This window comes from Mus caroli, chromosome 8 (assembly GCF_900094665.2).
Source record: "Mus caroli chromosome 8, CAROLI_EIJ_v1.1, whole genome shotgun sequence".
Classification (NCBI taxonomy): Eukaryota; Metazoa; Chordata; class Mammalia; order Rodentia; family Muridae; genus Mus; species Mus caroli.
Window position 1 is genome coordinate 118,498,690 of NC_034577.1, and position 18,405 is coordinate 118,517,094.

Here is an 18,405-nt window from a genome sequence, read left to right on the forward strand (position 1 = left end):
CAACCTGCCCTTTCTTCTTGGGTACTGAACTTGCATTTAGTAATAGAATGTGGACTCACACCATACTCCATTTAGTTATAGATTCATTTTTCATTTCTTCCTCTACTTTAGGTGGGGGGGTTGAACAAGAGTTTATATATCCTAACTGTGTGGGATCTTGAAAGACTTTCTTTGAGCATCTTCAGTTAGGAAACCAAAGAGTTGTACATAGCTAATTAATTAAACAATGGTGCTTATGCGATATTCGTCAGTGATATGATGTGTGATTGTGAGATTATGGAAATCTCTTCCCAGATGTTATTCGGTTCTATCTTGTCTCCCAGATGTTGCTGGTTATAGCTCAGCACTGGCCCTAAATCTGAGCACCTTTCCTGGCTAGCTTTGTATCATTGGGTTTTTGATATTGCCTATGCATAAAATGGACACAGTGTCAGTGAATATTGAACTAACTGCTAATGACTGTAAATCCTCCATGCAAAGACAAATGATTTGCTTATCTTGGCTTTTTAAAAGTTGTTTTACATAGCAAAGACAGAATAGTACAAAGACTTTGCAGACTAGCCCCAGACTTTAGGAGTCTATATATCTCTTTTGTGTTATCCCTGTGTTTCTTAGAGTCACTTGCAGGTTTGGTACAACACTGATGTAAGCATGGCCTGAAGCTCCTCACTACCAGACCAGGCTCAGGGTTCATCTTGAAAGACAGTTGTACCATCCTCATGGATCCTGTCAAGGAAAGAAACCTGCCTATTCTCATTAGAGAACTTGTTATTAGAGATCTTTCTTGTAGTAGTTGGAGAAAGAGGCATCGATATTTTAATACCCTGTGCAATTCTTTTCCCTTTTAGAAAGCTGAAGATGAGGACGTTGTTCTCACACCCGATGGTACCAGGGAGTTTCTGACTTTTGAAGTTCCACTGAATGACTCAGGATCTGCAGGGCTTGGTGTCAGTGTCAAGGGGAACCGTTCCAAAGAGAACCACGCAGATTTGGGGATCTTCGTTAAGTCCATTATCAATGGTGGAGCTGCATCTAAAGTAAGAGCTGGTCATTCTCGTTCATCCCACTGCTGGCGAGGTTTCTCACCCACCCCTACCCCCACCCCCGACTGATACGTTCTTTTAGTAACATTTTCTTTATAGATCCTCTATTTAGGTGAACATTTGGGGATTGGAGCTCATTACTTTAACTCTTCATTCTATCTCATCTGTAGTCTTATTCGTTCAGTGATAATAATGTGGGAAGGCAAAGCATGAGTCCTGGGCTGGGGAGAAGGTATCCTTTTCCTCCCCCTCTTGGGAGGACATTTGCTCCTTCTAGACCTAGAGTGAGTTTCCTAGCTGTTTATAGAAAACAGTTTTCTACAGTTGTCTTGATGTTCATGGATCTCATTTCTAAACCACCTTGATGGCTGTTTCTGAAAGCAAGCAAGCCCATGATGATCACTTTGTGTCCTTTGAATTAGTATTCCATTTAGTTAACAGATTATAATAATGGCTTGGGAATGTCTAAAAGGCTGAAATAGACAGAGGCTACAGCAGCTGCTTACAATGAGATGAAAGCCCCCAGATCCCTTTTTCTTTCCTTTTTTGTTTTAATTATTTAAACTTACAGAAAAGCAGTCTCTTGCAGACTGCTCAGCAATCCTCACTTGCCTTCTTCACAGGATGGAAGGCTGAGGGTAAATGACCAGCTGATAGCTGTGAATGGAGAATCTCTGCTGGGCAAAGCCAACCAGGAAGCCATGGAGACTCTACGGAGGTCCATGTCCACCGAGGGCAACAAGCGAGGCATGATCCAGCTCATTGTGGCGAGGCGGATCAGCAGATGTAACGAGGTAAAGAGAGGATGATGCCTGGGAGAGCCATCACTTATCTCTTTGGCTATATGAGGTTGTGCGGGTTTGTCAGGAGAACATCTTGTTTTCAAACATTGTCTCATGTGACCCAGCATAGTGTGAACTTTCTGTGGAGGATGACTTTAAACTTCAGATCCTCTAGCTCCACTTCTCCAGTGCTGGAGTTACAAGTATGCACCATCATTTTTGGTTATACAATAGAGGGGACCAAACCTAGGGCTTATTCTAGACAAATGCTCTATGAACTGAGCTATAGCCCCAGCCTTATGACATACTTGCTATAGCAAGGCCAGATCTCCTAATCCTTCTAATCCTTTCAAATAATGCCACTTCCTATTAACTGAGGTTCAAATATATGAGATTATGGAGGCCTTTCCTATTCAAACCAACACATACTTGTATTGTTTTTATTTGCCAAGTGTAGAATGAAATAGGCATAATTATTAAGCTAATTTTTACAACAAAGATCAATATAACATTAACTGAAAACCTCAGTCATTCTTTTGAATGGGAAGAATTCAAATTTGATCCTGAGAGTCCCTGTTACCCACAGGACTGCCCCTCTTTATTCTACTAGTGGTGCTAAGGGGTGGATTCCAGATATTACACTGGCTGGTCATGTGTTCTTACTGACTTGTATCTCAGCCTTTCAGTGATGTCTTGAACAGTGGTTATTTTTTGTGAAATCATTGTTTGGTATTTTTAGTCCAAGTTGTGCAGATGCTTGTGAATAGTTCTCAGAATGGTGTGCAACACATGTATCTATATTAGGTAGTTCTTTAGAGAAATGAGTTGTTTCCAATTCCTGAGGACAGTGGTTAGCGGACAGGTATGTATTAAACATCTTCTGTATGTTAGAAATTTTGATAGGTTCTGAAAACACAGCAGTGTCTATTCACAAAAGTATCATCACCTTGATCTTTTTAAAAGCAAGATCCGGAAGCTAAGAAGACAGCAGAGAGGGAAGATGCTGCTGCACAAACATGAGGACCTGAGTTTCCATCCCAGATACATAGAGACAAAAGAATCCGTGGATTCTGGAGCTCACTGGCCATCCATCTGGCTGAGTCTCCGAGCCCCAGGTTCAATAAGAGATTCTGACTCAGAAAAAATAAAGCACAGAGCCATAGAGGGTATCAACTGCTGGCATGTGCACACACATACATACATGCATGGATGCATGCATACCCACCCACTACCACACACACATTCACATATACTCACACACAATCTCATAAACACGCACACACCCTGAATGTGGAATGGTGTGGGAGACTTTTGCAATAAAGAGTAACAAAGATCATTCTGTTTCTGTAGGATTCTGATTCCCCAAGAGTAAGGCAAACGTGCACCAGCTTGAAAATGTTTTGATAAAGGCACTGATTTATTCCATTTTGCCCTATGAAAGATGTGAATCTAGATTCCCTACTGAAATATCCCTGTCACTTTTACTTCTACGTTTGAATTTACATGAATGAAGACGATTTAAGTGTGGGAGCAGCCATGATCCACATAGCTGACTGTGTTTCTCTGTTATCATTTCCTATATGGCTGGTTCTTACTGTTTCTTAGGACACAGTAGCTTATAGTTTGTGTGTGTGTGTGTGTGTGTGTGTGTGTGTGTGTGTTGCTGAGTAAGTATGGAGAAGCTATTTGTACTGAGAGGATTTGACTAAAGAATTATGCAGCCAAAGGAGCGCAGTTTGGGTTCCCAGTAGGCCTCACGTGTGCTTTTGCTGGTGTGAGATTTATATCACTTCCCAAAACATTTTCTGTCCGAGTCATCGTGGAAGGATTGTGTAAATTATGCTACAGTAAATATAGGTGTCCCCATAGGCCATCCTGCTGTCATGAGTGAGTCCCAGTCTACAGTAATGTTCTTGAGCTCCTTGTAGGTATGAGTCTAGTCTGAGTCTGTAGCATAGTATCTCACCCAAGTCTCTTGAAGTTAAAGGCTTGTATTCTTGATGTTCTCTTAGAAAAGGCAGGAATTCATGAAAAGAAGCTTCTGTATTGGCCACATGGTTCTGTTCCTCGTGGTTGGGGTGCTATATTGTGTGTATGTGGGGGGGGGGGGAGGCAGTTGATGTATGCATATGGCACACATGCATTTGCTTATCTATGACATTCTCTGAGGCAGGGTCTCTCTGACATCACAGTTCTCCAGTTTGGCTAGACTGGCTGGACTGTAAGTCCCTGTGATCTGCCTGAGATCTCTCTCCACTTGTCTACCACTCTACAGCACTACACTTTACAGAAAGTACTGCCGTGACTTGGTTTTACACAAGCACTGACGCTCTGAACTCAAGTCCTTGTGTTTACTGCACAAAGACATTATCCTCTGAGCTCTTTCCTTCTCACCCCTACCCAAAGTGCTTGCCTCACACCCAAAAGTCCCTGGGAAAGCATTTACCTAGCTCCATAGCCTCTCTGTGTAGACTGTCTGCCTAACATCGGCATAGCCTTATATCTGATCTCCACACTAGTTGCTGTTTAAAACCTGTGTTTCTTGTAGTTCTGCAGCATGCAATGGTCTCCTGAGCAGTGCTTCTGGTCTACTTTGCTTGATGTCGGAGTTCTAATCTCTGCTCTCTTTCCTCTGCTGTGAGTCTCTGGCTCCACTTCCTGTCCTTCCTGTGTATGTGAGCCTCAGACTCTTCCCAGGTTGATCCTCTCTGCATATCTTCCCAAGCTGATGCTTGCTTCCAAGCTTGTTCCTCACCTGCACAGTATGTTTGTGTTCCACAAAATCCCAACATTTTTCATGAGGAAAATATAAGGGAACTAGTCACCTTGTGTTAGCATACATAGACATGTGGTGTCATCTACTGCAAACAGCACTGTCTGATCGCCCTTTACTACATTTACATTTCTTTGTCCTTATAGATCAGAGACTTTGTGTGTAGAGGGACCTGTGTAGGTTCTGTGTAGACATGGTGCTCTTCCAGATAAAGGCTTGAGCATCCCTGTGGTTGAGGGTTTGTGGGTGTTCCTGGAACAGATGCCCAAGGATACTGAAGGATAATGATGTAATGCTGAATCTCATGAGCTTGTGTTCTGCCAACAACCTCCTCCTATGCAGAGATTAGAGATGTTCTCCATGCATATCTCCTAAGCACTGGAAATATGTCTTCAGAGATATGAGGTTCCCATAAGCTCTCAGACATGGCCTCTCTATCTATGGCTTTGTCTGGGAGTGTCTCTTCCCAGCCCGTTCTTGTGCATCTGAGCTGTCCTAATGTAGATACTGCCCTTCCCTGTGTTCTGTTAGAGACTGACTCTCACTAGCTAGATGGACCTTCTTCCACAGTCTGCCAAGCAAATTGATCTCTTTAGTTCTCCAGGGTAGATGCCTGGTCATGTCGCCTGGCCCCAGGGTCAGGCCATTGTGGAATTGTCTGCATTGCTCCACCTGATCATGCTCTGTTTCACAGACACGTAGGTGCCTGGTAACTCACCTGGTCTCTCTTTACCTTGAATCTGGCTGCTGCTTCTACCACCTTTTCCTCCTCGCTGAGTCCCTCAGGCATCCTTTCAACTTTAGAATACTCTCTTCACTATGTTTTCATAGCCCCTTTACTTCTGAAGGATGATGGGAGATTTTTAGAAATTGTGCCCTATCCCTATTCACTCCTAAAGGATGATGTTATTAAAGACAGATTTGGTTGGTTGGTTGTTTTTGTTAGTTTGGTTTTTAATATCATGATTTTTTTTCTTTTTCCTTCCTTCCTTCCTTCCTTCCTTCCTTCCTTNCTTCCTTCCTTCCTTCCTTCCTTCCTTCCTTCCTTCCTTCCTTCCTTCCTTCCTTCCTTCCTTCCTTCCTTCCTTCCTTCCTTCCTTCCTTCCTTCCTTCCTGTTTGGAATACATGAAACAGGAAGACAAATTGAGAAATCTGTTGCCTTCCAAAGGAGGCTGGAGGGGACTAGTACCTCTGTGTGGTCCTCAGAATAAGCTATGTATGAGAATTAGGCTGATTTTAAATATCTGAAGGGAATGGATATTTGTGGGAATTGCTGTAATTTGTCATAGAATAGTTATTTCAGTATGTCTGTTAGAGAAGCAATTCTATATAAAACCTTGTTTTAGCCTAAGAATAAAGCTCTGCCAGGTGAGCCGTATCTTAAATCTCATGTGAGGGGATTTAGATATCAAGGACTGCTTCAAAATTAATTCTTTCTTTAGATTTTATCCTTTTGGAATTAGAAAGCTACACAGAATAGAAGCGGCCCTGAGGAATAAGTCCTGATTCTTGACCTGTGTGTTTTATGAGATGAATTTGGATAGGTCAGTGAAGAGGGGGAGTAGGGGACATGCTATGGCCAGCATGGTGACAGTCATTTAGAGGATCCTCACCATCACACATTTGATCTGACTGACTGTGTCATTTCCCAGTGATATGGAGAGGAACATGGGATTCTTGTGTGAGTTTCTGGTTCTTCTGTCAAAGGGCTCAGTAACCTGGAGGCCCATCCCATTAAGATTCTTGCTATCACTACCTAAGGGCATGAAGGAAACTAAATAAAAACAGAATTTGAATATAACACTGAGCCCTAAAACTCTCCCCCAATTGGTTATCCAACCCTAAGTGGCCAGCCCTGAACTCATATACATAGAAGTAACATTATGTGGACTGAGCAGGTTGTATCTATATATTTCTGAATAATGACAGTTTTTTTAAAGACCATGGATTTCTGAGAGTTGAGGGAAGAAAGGGGAAAATTATATAATTATATTTTAATTAGAAAATTTTAGATTTACTTATTGTGTATTTTATGCATATGAGTGCTCTGTTTTCAAACATGCCGGGAGAGGGAATCAAATCCCATTACAGATAGTTGTGAGCCAACATGTGGTTACTGGGAATTGAACTCAGGACCTTTAGAGAAGCATTCAAGTGCTCTTAACCTCTGAGCCATCTCTCCAGCCCCTTAAAAAATTTCTTTTAGAAGCCAATAACCTCTCTCTTAGATCTGAAACATATCTGTTTATTATTTACTTCAGGCTTATGACTCTTTCAACATAAATATTGTCCATACAGACCTATAAGGTAGTCCGGATGCCATACCCTGATGGACCCAGCGTAAAAGAGCACTCCCCTACAACCTGCTGGGCTATTTTCTGTAGACTCTGACTCATTCTTTTTTTATTCAGCTAATTGTACAGTCAGTCCGTGCCTGCTTTATGACAAACATGGGGATAAAATGTAAATGGAAACTAGAATTTCAAATAATAAGTTCAATAATAAGTTCTCCCAATTGCTCGCCAGGATCAGGCTGAAGGTAACTGAGCAGGAGGTTCAGGCTATACTGATACTAACTTTTCCTACCTTTCAGGCAGAGACGATGGTTTTTAGATCTCTCTAGCTCCTCCAAAAAAAAAAAATTAATTTAGAATCCAGAAATTGTATTATTATTTTCCATAGAGTTTTAAGCATTTTATAAGAAGAAAATATTGTAAGTAATTAAGAAAAGTACAATCTTTGGATAATATCCAAGTGATTTATTAAAGAGCATGCCAATGCCATTTATAAAAGCAATATATCATCTGAATATGTTTTTGAAAACATATTTATACTGCTTTGCAATTTTCTTATGGTTTCTACCATTTATGTAAATAAAATCATAAGAGTGATTCATAGGAGCCTTTATCACTGACCTTGCTTGTTAATTGCTTTGCACGGTGACCACAAAGAAAAATAAATTTCCAGTTAATGAGTCAAGAGATGGGATATTTTATATCCTGCAGAATGGGTGCTGTACTGGAAACACCAACTATTTTTTCTCAGTAGATAGAAAGTTGTTCTAGAGACCAGGGCAAGGGTCTTTGCAGCCTGAGAAGTGCAGCTGTGCTGACACACTGGTTTTTCTAATTTTATTGTTTTTAAAAATTGTATCTTTTTATTGAATTTTTATTAATTTTAGTAATGTTTATTAGGCATTAAGCTAACGTTTAAAAGCTGGCGAGATGTGGACGAGTGGGTAGTAGTGCTCTTCAGGCTGCCTTTATCCTGCCAGCCGGGGGACCACCTGACACACCCTGCTTTTGCACTACTTTGGTCCCAGCACTTAGAGATCTCTTAAGTTCCAAGACTGACAGGGCTATGGAGAGAAGCCCTATTTTGAAAATACAAACAGTACTAACCCCCACAAAGAAAACAAAACAAAATCCTGGAGAAGTTGCAGGGTGTGGCCCCAGCATCCTGATGTGCAGAGACAGGGGCATTTCTGTGAGTTTGAGGCCACCTTGATCTCTATATAGTGAACTCCAAGCTAGCTAGGACTGCATCTGCATAGTGAAGCCCTGTCGCCAAAACAAAACAAAACCAAGCTAAAACTGGAGGAATTAAAAGGTGTTCTAAATCCTGTTAAATATTTATATTGTAGACTATTGATGGCTTCATTTAAATCTGTCTTTCATATGTAAATTAGACAAGGTTGCAGAGCTACATGTTTACATGGGCACCCTTCAAGAACATGCATCTTGAGTGATTTTTCTCTACAAAACCTGCCCATTCTTTTTAATTAATTTTATTTCACTTAATATAGCTTTAAATATTCCCTCAGCATACTTAATTTTTTAAAGTAAAGAATGTTTATAAAGGTTTTGTTTTTCCCCTCAGAAAATTGCAGAATTGTATAGTGGAGCCAATTTTTTTTTTTTAATTTCTTTCTTTATTTTATTTATTTTTGGTTTTTCAAGACAGTGTTTCTCTGAATATCTCTGGCTGTCCTGGAACTCACTCTGTAGACCAGGCTGGCCTCAAACTTAGAAATCTGCCTGCCTCTGCCTCCCAAGTGCTGGGACTAAAGGTGTGCGCCATAACTACCCAGCTATCTAAATTTATTTTTGAAAGCAAATGCAAAGACTTTTTTTGTTTTGGGTCTCCTGATAAAATATCCTATAGCAAGCAGTACTTTTTCCTAGAGACTAGTAGGGCAAGTGTCTTTCATGTATATCATCATTTAAAATATCAGGTTTTTGGTTTTGTTTTGAATGTTCCTTTGTGTGGCTAGGGGACTTCCAGCCTAGGCATACTAGGTAAGCAGTTGGCTATAGAGCTATACAATGGCTCTAAATGGCCAGCGTTGCAAAAGTGCCCTTGTCTTTAAGGGTATGAGGTTTGTTCTTGCTTTTGCTTCCTCGAGGAATCTTAGAACCGAGGTACCCACGGTGCTTTAAACAGCATCCTTGTATGTCTTTATATCAGCGACCTTAGGTGGTTTACCTGCCAGTAAAGCTGTCAGCTGTAATCTGCAGTTTCAAGGGAAAAACTAATAAAACGAACCCCGATTTCACAGTTTAAACCTCATTAGTCTAATTCGCCACACTGCAAGTTTATTATTCTCCTGTAGCTTGAGGGTCCCTGGTTGTAATTGCGTTGACCCTTCAATGGGTTCCACCTCTCTGGTACCTCTCAAGCTCAGCCTACAGCTTGGAGCGTCATTAAGTATCTCATTACATAAACACAGGAGAGTTTTCAACAGAAGCAATACTCGGTTCAGTGGAAGACAGCATACCAGCAAGGTTCCCTGTTTGAATGGGGTAGCCACTCTGCCTGACAAGAATCTGCTCGTCTCAGGCTCTGTCTGACTGTATGTCAGTAGCACCATTCAGAGAGCTGGTCCACTTGGGTCCTTATACTTACTGTGATGCCGGACCCTTGGCCAAGTAAAATGGCTAAGTCCTTCCTAATGCAGATGTCTTCCTCTGGCTATTTCTCTGGAGAGGATGGCAGCTGTGATGAGGAGGGCGCCGTACAACTTTAACCCAAAGCCATAGAGATTGATCTTTAAAAAAAAAAAAAAAGACAAACTTTAAAAAAATTAACTTTTATAACTTGGACTCTTGTATCCCAGGCTGGCCTCAAACTCACTCTGTAGCAGAGCTTCTGGTCTACCTGCATTGAGTGCTGGGATTACAAGTGTGAGCTACTGTGCTCAGTTTATTCAGTACCTGAGGAGATTGAGCCCAGGGCCTTACCAGGCTAAACAAGCACAGTGTAAACTGGGCCACCCCATCCCCCCGCCCCCACCCCTGCCCCTGCCCCAAGCCCTTGACCTGCTTCTTGTTATTCATTTAGGAGACTGTGTGACTTTAAAACTCATGTCATTGTGTGCCTCATCAAAATATTTAGTCCAAAGCTTGGGAGAGGATTCTGTGAATAACACACTTAAGTGTTAACACAATGATTTGGACCAGTGGACCCTCCGTTAAAGCCAAGTGGGCATGGTTAACTGCCCATTATGTTAGAACTCTTGAGGCAGAGGTAGCTAGACTAATGACAGTGCACAAGCTCCAGGTTGAGGGAAGGACGCTGCCTCAATAAAGAGCTATCAAGGAAGTTACTCAGGGTCAACCTCAGGCCTCCTCATCCCTGATCACTATAATGCATGAGCCCATACACATCCAAACTTGTACATATGATCCACACACACTATGCATATACATGCAAAAAACCATACACATGGTGCACACACACACAAACACGCACACACGCTATACATACACATGCAAAACAATCTGACTTACTTTCCTATACTTCTGTAAATGCTTTCTTGCTCCTAAACTGATACATGGAGGAAGAAAATGTGTTTCTGCCACATAGGTACAAAGCTAAGTGAAGTCCAGGATCTGCTGACAAGGCCTGCCTTCCACAACGTGACAGGTAGCAGGAATCCCAAATTAAACAATAGTTTGTCTTGACCTCAGTACATGCCTCTAGTCAAATTTAGAAAAATAAGCAATAAGGTGAAACTTAAAAAAAAAACAAAAAAAAACCCTTTCAATATACACATTTTCAAATGTTGACAGAGCTTCATAGGGGGTGCTGAATAAAGTGCCACAGAAAGTTGGTCATTAGGCCAAGCTGACAGTACAAATTATTGTGGTATAGGTTGAAAGGTTCTAGCTCATTTGAGGCCTGGCTGGATGCAAGCCTTAGAAAGTTGTTATCATGGCCCCACGCTGCTAACCAGCCTCCAAGATTCACTTCCCTGTCCCTTTCTCTATAGCTGCGGTCTCCTGGGAGCCCTGCTGCACCTGAGCTGCCCATCGAAACAGAACTGGATGACCGAGAACGTAGGATCTCACACTCCCTCTACAGTGGGATCGAGGGGCTGGATGAGTCGCCCACCAGGAACGCAGCACTGAGCAGGATAATGGGTGAGTCAGGTAAAGCTCTCTTCATCTCATCTCATGTTTACGCTTACCCTGCTCGTTCATGGAGAGGGGCTTAATGCAATATTAATGTAAAGGAGGCCTCTGTCTCTGAGAGAAAAAGAGAACAGGTTTATTATGGTCATGCAGGAAACAAAAATGTAAGGAAAGTGCATCCATGCACTGAGTGGTTAAATACGCTGCAGTTCCCAGATGTCTGATGAAGACAGAAAGGAAAAGGATGTGAAAGAAGTGTTTTTAATAGTCACAGTATCCTGGGCTTCTTGAGAACAGTAAGGGAAGCTACGTTTTAACAAATGACAAGGGCTGTGGAAACAGCTCAGTTGGTGAAACCCTTGCTGTGTAACCTTAAGAATCCATTTCTGATTCCCAGATCCCAATATAGAAAGCCAGATGTGTTGGTCCTTTTGTAGTCCCAGCACTGGGTTGGAGGACAGACTGATCCCTAGAGCTCATGGCCAGCCAGCTTAGCCTAAGGCAGGCCCTCGGTCCCAATGAGAGACTCTCAAAAACAGAGCAGACAGCTCCTGGGAAGCAGTGTCCAAGGCTGGGCCACATGGGTGCACACATATACCCATGCACACAGTGGTGCATGCTTGTGCACACATATGTGCAGCACATATGCATAACAACTTTAAAGTGAAGCTAGAAGTTGTCACTCTTGGTAGAACTGCTTAGTTACAGATAAAGAATGCATGAGGTACATAGTAAGACATGTCTTTAAAAACAACCACAGTAGAAACCCAGCTTTATTCTTTAAATCCTCAGTTCATCTCCTGCGACTTTGATCTGCCTCTTGCTGCCATCTTGGCTCCAGTGGGTGAAGTGGTCATAGGCATTTGTCCTACTAGATAGGCCAGGCCTTCTCCTAACAGACCCTGGAGTGGCTGGGTTTGCAGAACTGCTCATCTGGGGGTTAACTTGAGAGAGTTTAAGATATAAGAAATACTTCTGACATAAAAAACTCAGACTTTATGATGAGTTTTGCAGTTCTCTAAAGTAAAATCCCAAATTTAATTGCATTTTGAGAATACTTAATACAGATCTAATACAAATACAAGTTCCCATTGTGGTGCATCATTGAAACGGAGTTCGGTTGATTTGGTGGGGTGTTCATGGAAAGCTTGTCTTGTTGGCAAGGTGGTGTGTTAGCAGTAGACACGAGTGCTTTAAGGAACAGTATCATCAAAGAGATTTCTACTGAGCACAGCAGAAAAATCATATTTGTATATCAGCATAAGTAGTGAAGTTCCCTGTCATTTTTCTTCCTCTTCATCTAGCTTTCCCCCTTGGAGAAACTGCTAAATTCTCAGTTTGTTACCTTTGATATGGTCCAAGCATGTTTTTCCCATTTTACGTGTGACACAAGAGAACCAGGGAGGCAGTCCCTGCTTTTGGTTTGACCCCCCATTTAGTGTAAAGGGCCTTGTTTCTAGTTTCTAGCTCGCTATGTGCGTGTTGGTTACCGCTGCTGATGGGTTATTTACGCTTCCTTGTCAAGCTGTAAAACATCTTTGTCAAATTCTTACCTGTTGAAAAAACTCTCAGACCCCTGGGAAAGGATGTGTGCATGTGTCCCTGGATCTGTGTGCATACAAAGTGATACGCTGTAATTTCCACTTTATTATAGGAACATAGGATTTGCCATACTGATCAGCCCATTGGTACACCAGCTCCTGTAACCAGCATCCTGCCTCCAACCCCTGGTTCTTCAGAGGAAGGCGAAAACCTAACACTCAAACACATACCAGCCCCCACCCAGATCTTTCACCTAGTGACTTGTTGAAATGTGTAACATGGGTTGAGGAGTACGTCATTTTTTTTTTCCATATTTTGTCACCCGGTTTTGTTAGTCCTGACTTGTTAGTCTTTTTCAGCAGGTAATCTGGGAGGCAGTGTTTTCTTTCCCTCTGCTAAGTATGTAATGGACCCTTCTACTCATGGTGACTCCCCTTGCAGGCTGGTCCCTCCTGCTATGCTTGGTTTTGCTCCTGGGAATTATGGACTGGGGATGACATCATACTCAGTAGGCCAAGTTTTTATAGTGGTTTATCTTTAGGGAAAGGGATTGAATCCAGGGTTTCTCTATGACTTCATTTGTCCATGTCCTTAAGACATGTTTTATATGCTGTACTGGAAACTAGGTAAGGCCCATGTGGCTTTACCTAGGGAAATATATAGACTTAATTTATCTTGCTGTTTACAAACTTCAAAGTTATTATACTTTTTCCATCCTTATCCTAATATGGTTGGCTATAAAAAATGCATGCTACTGGTGAAGTTAGATAGCACTGAGATTAGAAATCCTGCCACTAGGAGGAAAACAATACTTAATATCAGAATGTCTTTTCTCCATCAGCCTGCTGATTTATACTGTGTCAGGTGCATAGACATTTCTCAGCGAGGTCCTACCTGGCTAGTTCATTGATTGTCTCCTGAGTCTTTAAGCTCACTCCCTATAGACCAATGTTTCATATGATAGAAAAAGAAATGCTGAAATTCCTTATGATGACACAAAGAAGTGATTAATTTTGTGTGAGCAAGGCAATTTTTCACAAAGAGTACTTTGTGAATGCACCAAAGGAATTTTAAAGGCTTGTGATAATTTTTGAAAGGGTATATATCCCAGAAGAGAGACTTCAAAAAATGTACAACCAAAAGGAAACATCTTTCCTCATTGGAAGGATGTCAGATGTCTTCAGTCACACTTTCTCACTTAGCGGATAAGAGCGATGTGTCCCAAAACCCCGTGATGATTTTGCTTTGTTTTGGTTTTGACTGTTCCCTCTTGGGGAATGCCAAGCTCTCACGGTAAGTTTTAATGACACCACATTGACTGGAAGACTCTGAGGTATCTCCATAGCCTGGTCCCCTGGTCCCCATGTGATAAGATCCTTCAGACATTTCCTTGACACTCACATCACAGGCTTCGTTCTGCTCTGGTGTCAGAGTTACAGAACCCTGGACAGTAGCTTGCCTGAAATGGCATATTGTTCCTGAACCACAGTTTGAATGTGTGGTTCTCTGGGCAGTGGGTCCCTCTTTAGTAACAGCCAGTTTATCTCTATCACTTTGAATGGATCACTCAGAAATGTGACCAAAGGCCAAACCTAACCATACTCCTCTCTTTTTGGCTGGATTCCCACTGCCATTAATATTAGAACATGAGTCCTATTTTGTATTAGGAAGCAACTCATAAGGGCTAGGAATATAGCTAAGAGTACTTGCCTAGCATTTACAGTGCCCTGCTCCCAGATCCACAAAATTAGGTTAAATAAGTTAAAAAAAAAAAAAAGTAAATAAATGAACAGATAGGTAGGTAGATAGTAGCAGATGTGGCCAGAAGTATCCCTTCATTAGTCTTCTTAGTATTTCTCCTTTGAAAAGCCTTGAGAGACCTTTTCAACTATTCAGCCACCTTAATAACAACAGTGAATAGCAGACATAGTTTGCCAACATGTTTACTTTATAAATATACCGCAATCTCCTTTTTGTCAGCATAGAACATTATTTTTTTAAGTATTTGTCTGCATAACTTTGTTTAAAGCAAGTTTATTCTGAGCTAAATTTTTGTTTCAGTTTGCTGTTTATCTCAGTGGTTTCTATATTCGTACTTTTATGGTGGTTTAAATAGATATGTTCAGAATATTTTCATTTTGTTAAAAACTTGACATAGAGAATGGAGATGCTGATGCTGGTTTTATAATGAGTTCTGTTGCTGACAGTTTTCATCTGGTTTGTTCCTGATACCATGCATTGTGTTGCCTTCCATGTAAATTCATCAATGAATAAATGTTTAGTAAACAATCACTTTGTATGTTATTGTTTCTCTCTCTAAGACCCTGCACGTTCATTGTGTAATCTGGAGATATTGATGAAATAGTTGGGGCGGGAAAGAATTTAGCTGATAAAAACTGAAGCCACCTTGAACGTGATTTGTGTTTCTCGACTCTGATGTGTCAAAGGGCCAACAGATGTCAGTCAGAGGTCCTGGTGTGTCTCAGCGGGACATGTAGCTTTGAACTGTACACGTTTGGTACCCCTGACGGTTTCTAGAACAAGATCTTGGAGTAGTTCCTCGAAAGCAAGCTAATTGGAGGAGAACATGATGATCAGATCCTGAAATCTTATAAAATATTACACTGGAGAGTAATGCAAGAGAGACTTCTTGCCATTTTGGGGCAGAAAGAAGGAGGTGGTGGTGAGGGAAGGCGAATATGAGAGAATAAGAGAATGTTGTTTGAGAACCAGAAAGGCAGATAGCTATTGAGATTCTGTGCCATGTACAGTTCAATGTTTCTACATAAAATGGTGTAAGACCCCCCACACACACACACACACAGAGGAGAGAGAGAAGATTGTATGATCCAATTAGAGGGTTCTATATTTCTTACTAGGCTTTCTCTTAAAATAATTGTGTCAGTGCAAGGGGTTGCATGTTTTACTTTGAAAGGTACGCAGTATGATTACTCTGTGATGGTTCCTTGGTTAAACTATTCCTGAGTGAGGACTTGGTATTTAGTAATGTGACATTTGCCTCTCCAGTCAGGGGAAGGAGCCCTGGCTTCATGAATTTAACATGTTCATTCAGGAGACAAAAATACATCTTAAAGGAAAGCATTTCTTTGGCCAGTGATAGTGGAGTTTACTACCATGGATGTACTAGTGACGTTTTGTTGAACAGATTACTACTCTAATATCCTACAGCTTGAGTGGAAAGAGGCGATTTGAAATCAAGACTGAGAAATGATTGCACTTGATTTACTTTTATGTCATGAACATTCATAAGAACCTGCCAGTTCCGTGGTTTGTCAAAATGGCACATTTGAATCAAAGTAGGACATTTTCCTAGCTAGTATGTTGAGCAGAGGTTTTAATGAACATACATGGTTTCTATAGCAGTACACTTAATGCCTCTTAATGATGTGTTTTTAATTTCTGGCAAGTTTTTTTGGTAAGGCCTGAAAGATATACAGCAACTTAATAGTTTTCTGTTTCTTTACTGAATCAGCCACAGAAAGATATATTGTGCTTTAAACTTATCAGTTTATCCATACTTATGCAACGTGCTAATAAATGCTCAGTTTTAAAGCTAGATCTAAGACCGATATGAAAATGCTAATAAAAGGTTGTTGAACTATTTTTGAAATGTCAATTTATTGTGAAGGAAAAGAGCAACTTGTTCAAAATGGTGGTGAGTCTTGAGGAGCTCCGCAGTCTTGCTATTTTGGATAACAATCAGTACAGTTGGTTGAGCAGATATGGACATTTGATATAGAGGGATTGTTTTCCTTTTTTCTGTGAGGTGGGCAGGGAGATTGTCATGGTTCCTTGCTTGCCTGGGTACACACTTTAATGTGTCATGTCATACGGTCTTTGTTTCGTGAATTCAGTCTCTTACAAGATGTGCACCTGGATAAAAATTTTATCAGTTTTCCTTGGAAGACAAATGGAAAGACTTTGGAAAGAAGTTGTAAGAACTGTAGGTGATTTGGAATAAGGACACAATTTGTGCTCCAGCATTACGTTTAGGGACCTGGAGACTTGAGACATAGTATTGTCCCAAGAAAGGTTTTGGTGTGTGAATGCCATCAACAAGTTTGACTTCAAGGGCCTGGAGAGAGGACAGAGAGACCTTGAGCATTTTGTAACTAACTAGTCATACTTGAGGTCCCCTCTTTTCAAGGCCTCAAGAAGCACATCTGGTTCCATTCCTTCCTCCCAGGAGAGGCCTTAGGGCCTCAAGAAACGCATCTGATCCAAGCTAAGCTTTCCCCTTCTAGGTTGTTACCATGTCAAAGTATTCTCCCTGGCTTGCATGCCAGGCCTTGTCAAGTGTCACCTGAATTCATAATGTGCTGATTTTTGTGGCCACTTTCTGGGATAATTGCCATCATTTCTTCTAGTAGAGAAGTCATAGCCAGTATTCAAACCCTAGCTCTGATCACTTTGATTGACATGCTTATCAATCATACCCTGGAAATCTTAAAACCAGAGATATCTATCACATGTTCTGCTGCATGCTATGTAGCCAGCCATGCTGTGGAAGCGGTCATTAACCGACCTGAGGTTTGTGTTTGACAATGCCTTGGGAGAAACAGATGCACTGAATTCTCTCATTCCATCAGGTAGAGTAGGTGTGTCAAAGACTTAGGGGTTTTCTTGATGTAGTAAAATTTTAAAATGAACAGGTGTGGCACCTACATTGACATCTAGAATTTCTTTTTCACCGGTCAGGTAAATGCCAGCTGTCCCCCACGGTGAACATGCCTCACGATGACACTGTCATGATTGAAGATGACAGGCTGCCTGTGCTCCCTCCTCACCTCTCTGACCAGTCCTCTTCCAGCTCCCATGATGACGTTGGGTTCATAATGACAGAAGCAGGCACGTGGGCCAAAGCTACCATCAGTGACTCAGCCGACTGGTGAGTGAGGAGCCCAGGTCTGGAGCTTACTATAGCATAAATAATATCTAAGTCATTCCCAAATTGATCCAACAATTGGGTTAAAGATTAGTAGTTAATATGCCTGGGAACTAGAGATTTACTGGAGGGTTTTGTGGGTTGTTTTTCCTGTTTGTGGAGTATATGCATGCATGTCATGTGTGTTGGGGTGTGCTCCCCTGTGAGTGTGCACAGAGAGACCATAGGTTTGTGCCGCAGTCAGGGTTTTTATTGCTTTGATGAAACACTAAGATCAAAAGCAACTTGGAGAGGAAAGGGACACTTCCACATCACTGTTCATCATCAAAGGAAGTCAGGACAGGAACAGGGCAAGAACCTGGGGTAGGAGCTGGTGTAGAGGCCATGAAGGGGCTGCTGCTTACTGGCTTGCTCCTAGTGGCTGGCTCAGCCTGCTTTCTTACTGAACTAGAACTACCAGCTGAGGGATGGCCCCACCCACAATGGGCTATGTCCTGCCTCATCAATCATTCATTAAGAAAATGCCCTACAGGCTGGTCTACAGCCAGATCTTAAGGAGGCATTTTCCCAGGTAAGGTTCCCTACTCTCAGAAGACTGGTTTATGCCAGGTTGAAACAGCTACCCAACACAGTTGGCGCCAGATACCCTAAATGCTGTTCATCTACGTTTTGTTTTTTTCATGTTTGTTTCTTTGAGGTAGTCACTCACTGATCCTGGAACATGCCAACTGGCTAGGCTGGCTGTGAACCTGAAACTGGTTCTTCATACCTGTGTAGCTAGCAAACACTCTATCCACAAAGCCATCTCCCCATCCCCAGCTTTTCTCTCTAGTATTATAGCATTAATGTTTACCAGGCTTTGAACTGCTCCTAACAGACACAGAGACTTTGTGGATACTCTCCTGATTTTTATTTTTGCCCCATATTTTTGCTTTTGTGATGGTA

General features: G+C 41.6%; 1 protein-coding gene across 11 annotated transcripts in view; it reads left to right on the forward strand.

Annotated features, from left to right (window-relative positions):
* Pard3 (par-3 family cell polarity regulator) overlaps positions 1 to 18,405 on the forward strand; it is a 542,245-nt gene that overhangs the window by 320,043 nt on the left and 203,797 nt on the right. For 5 of the 11 annotated variants that reach the window (XM_029480763.1, XM_021170617.2, XM_021170618.2 and 2 more), the window contains exons 13-16: positions 849 to 1,037; positions 1,667 to 1,837; positions 10,871 to 11,021; positions 17,274 to 17,463. In XM_029480763.1, the coding sequence (XP_029336623.1) occupies positions 849 to 1,037; positions 1,667 to 1,837; positions 10,871 to 11,021; positions 17,274 to 17,463 (701 nt within the window). Of the gene's footprint in view, positions 1 to 848; positions 1,038 to 1,666; positions 1,838 to 10,870; positions 11,031 to 12,666; positions 14,332 to 17,273; positions 17,464 to 18,405 lie in introns of those variants that run through there. The other 6 variants (XM_021170616.2, XM_029480762.1, XM_029480764.1 and 3 more) reach the window with 3 other exon arrangements.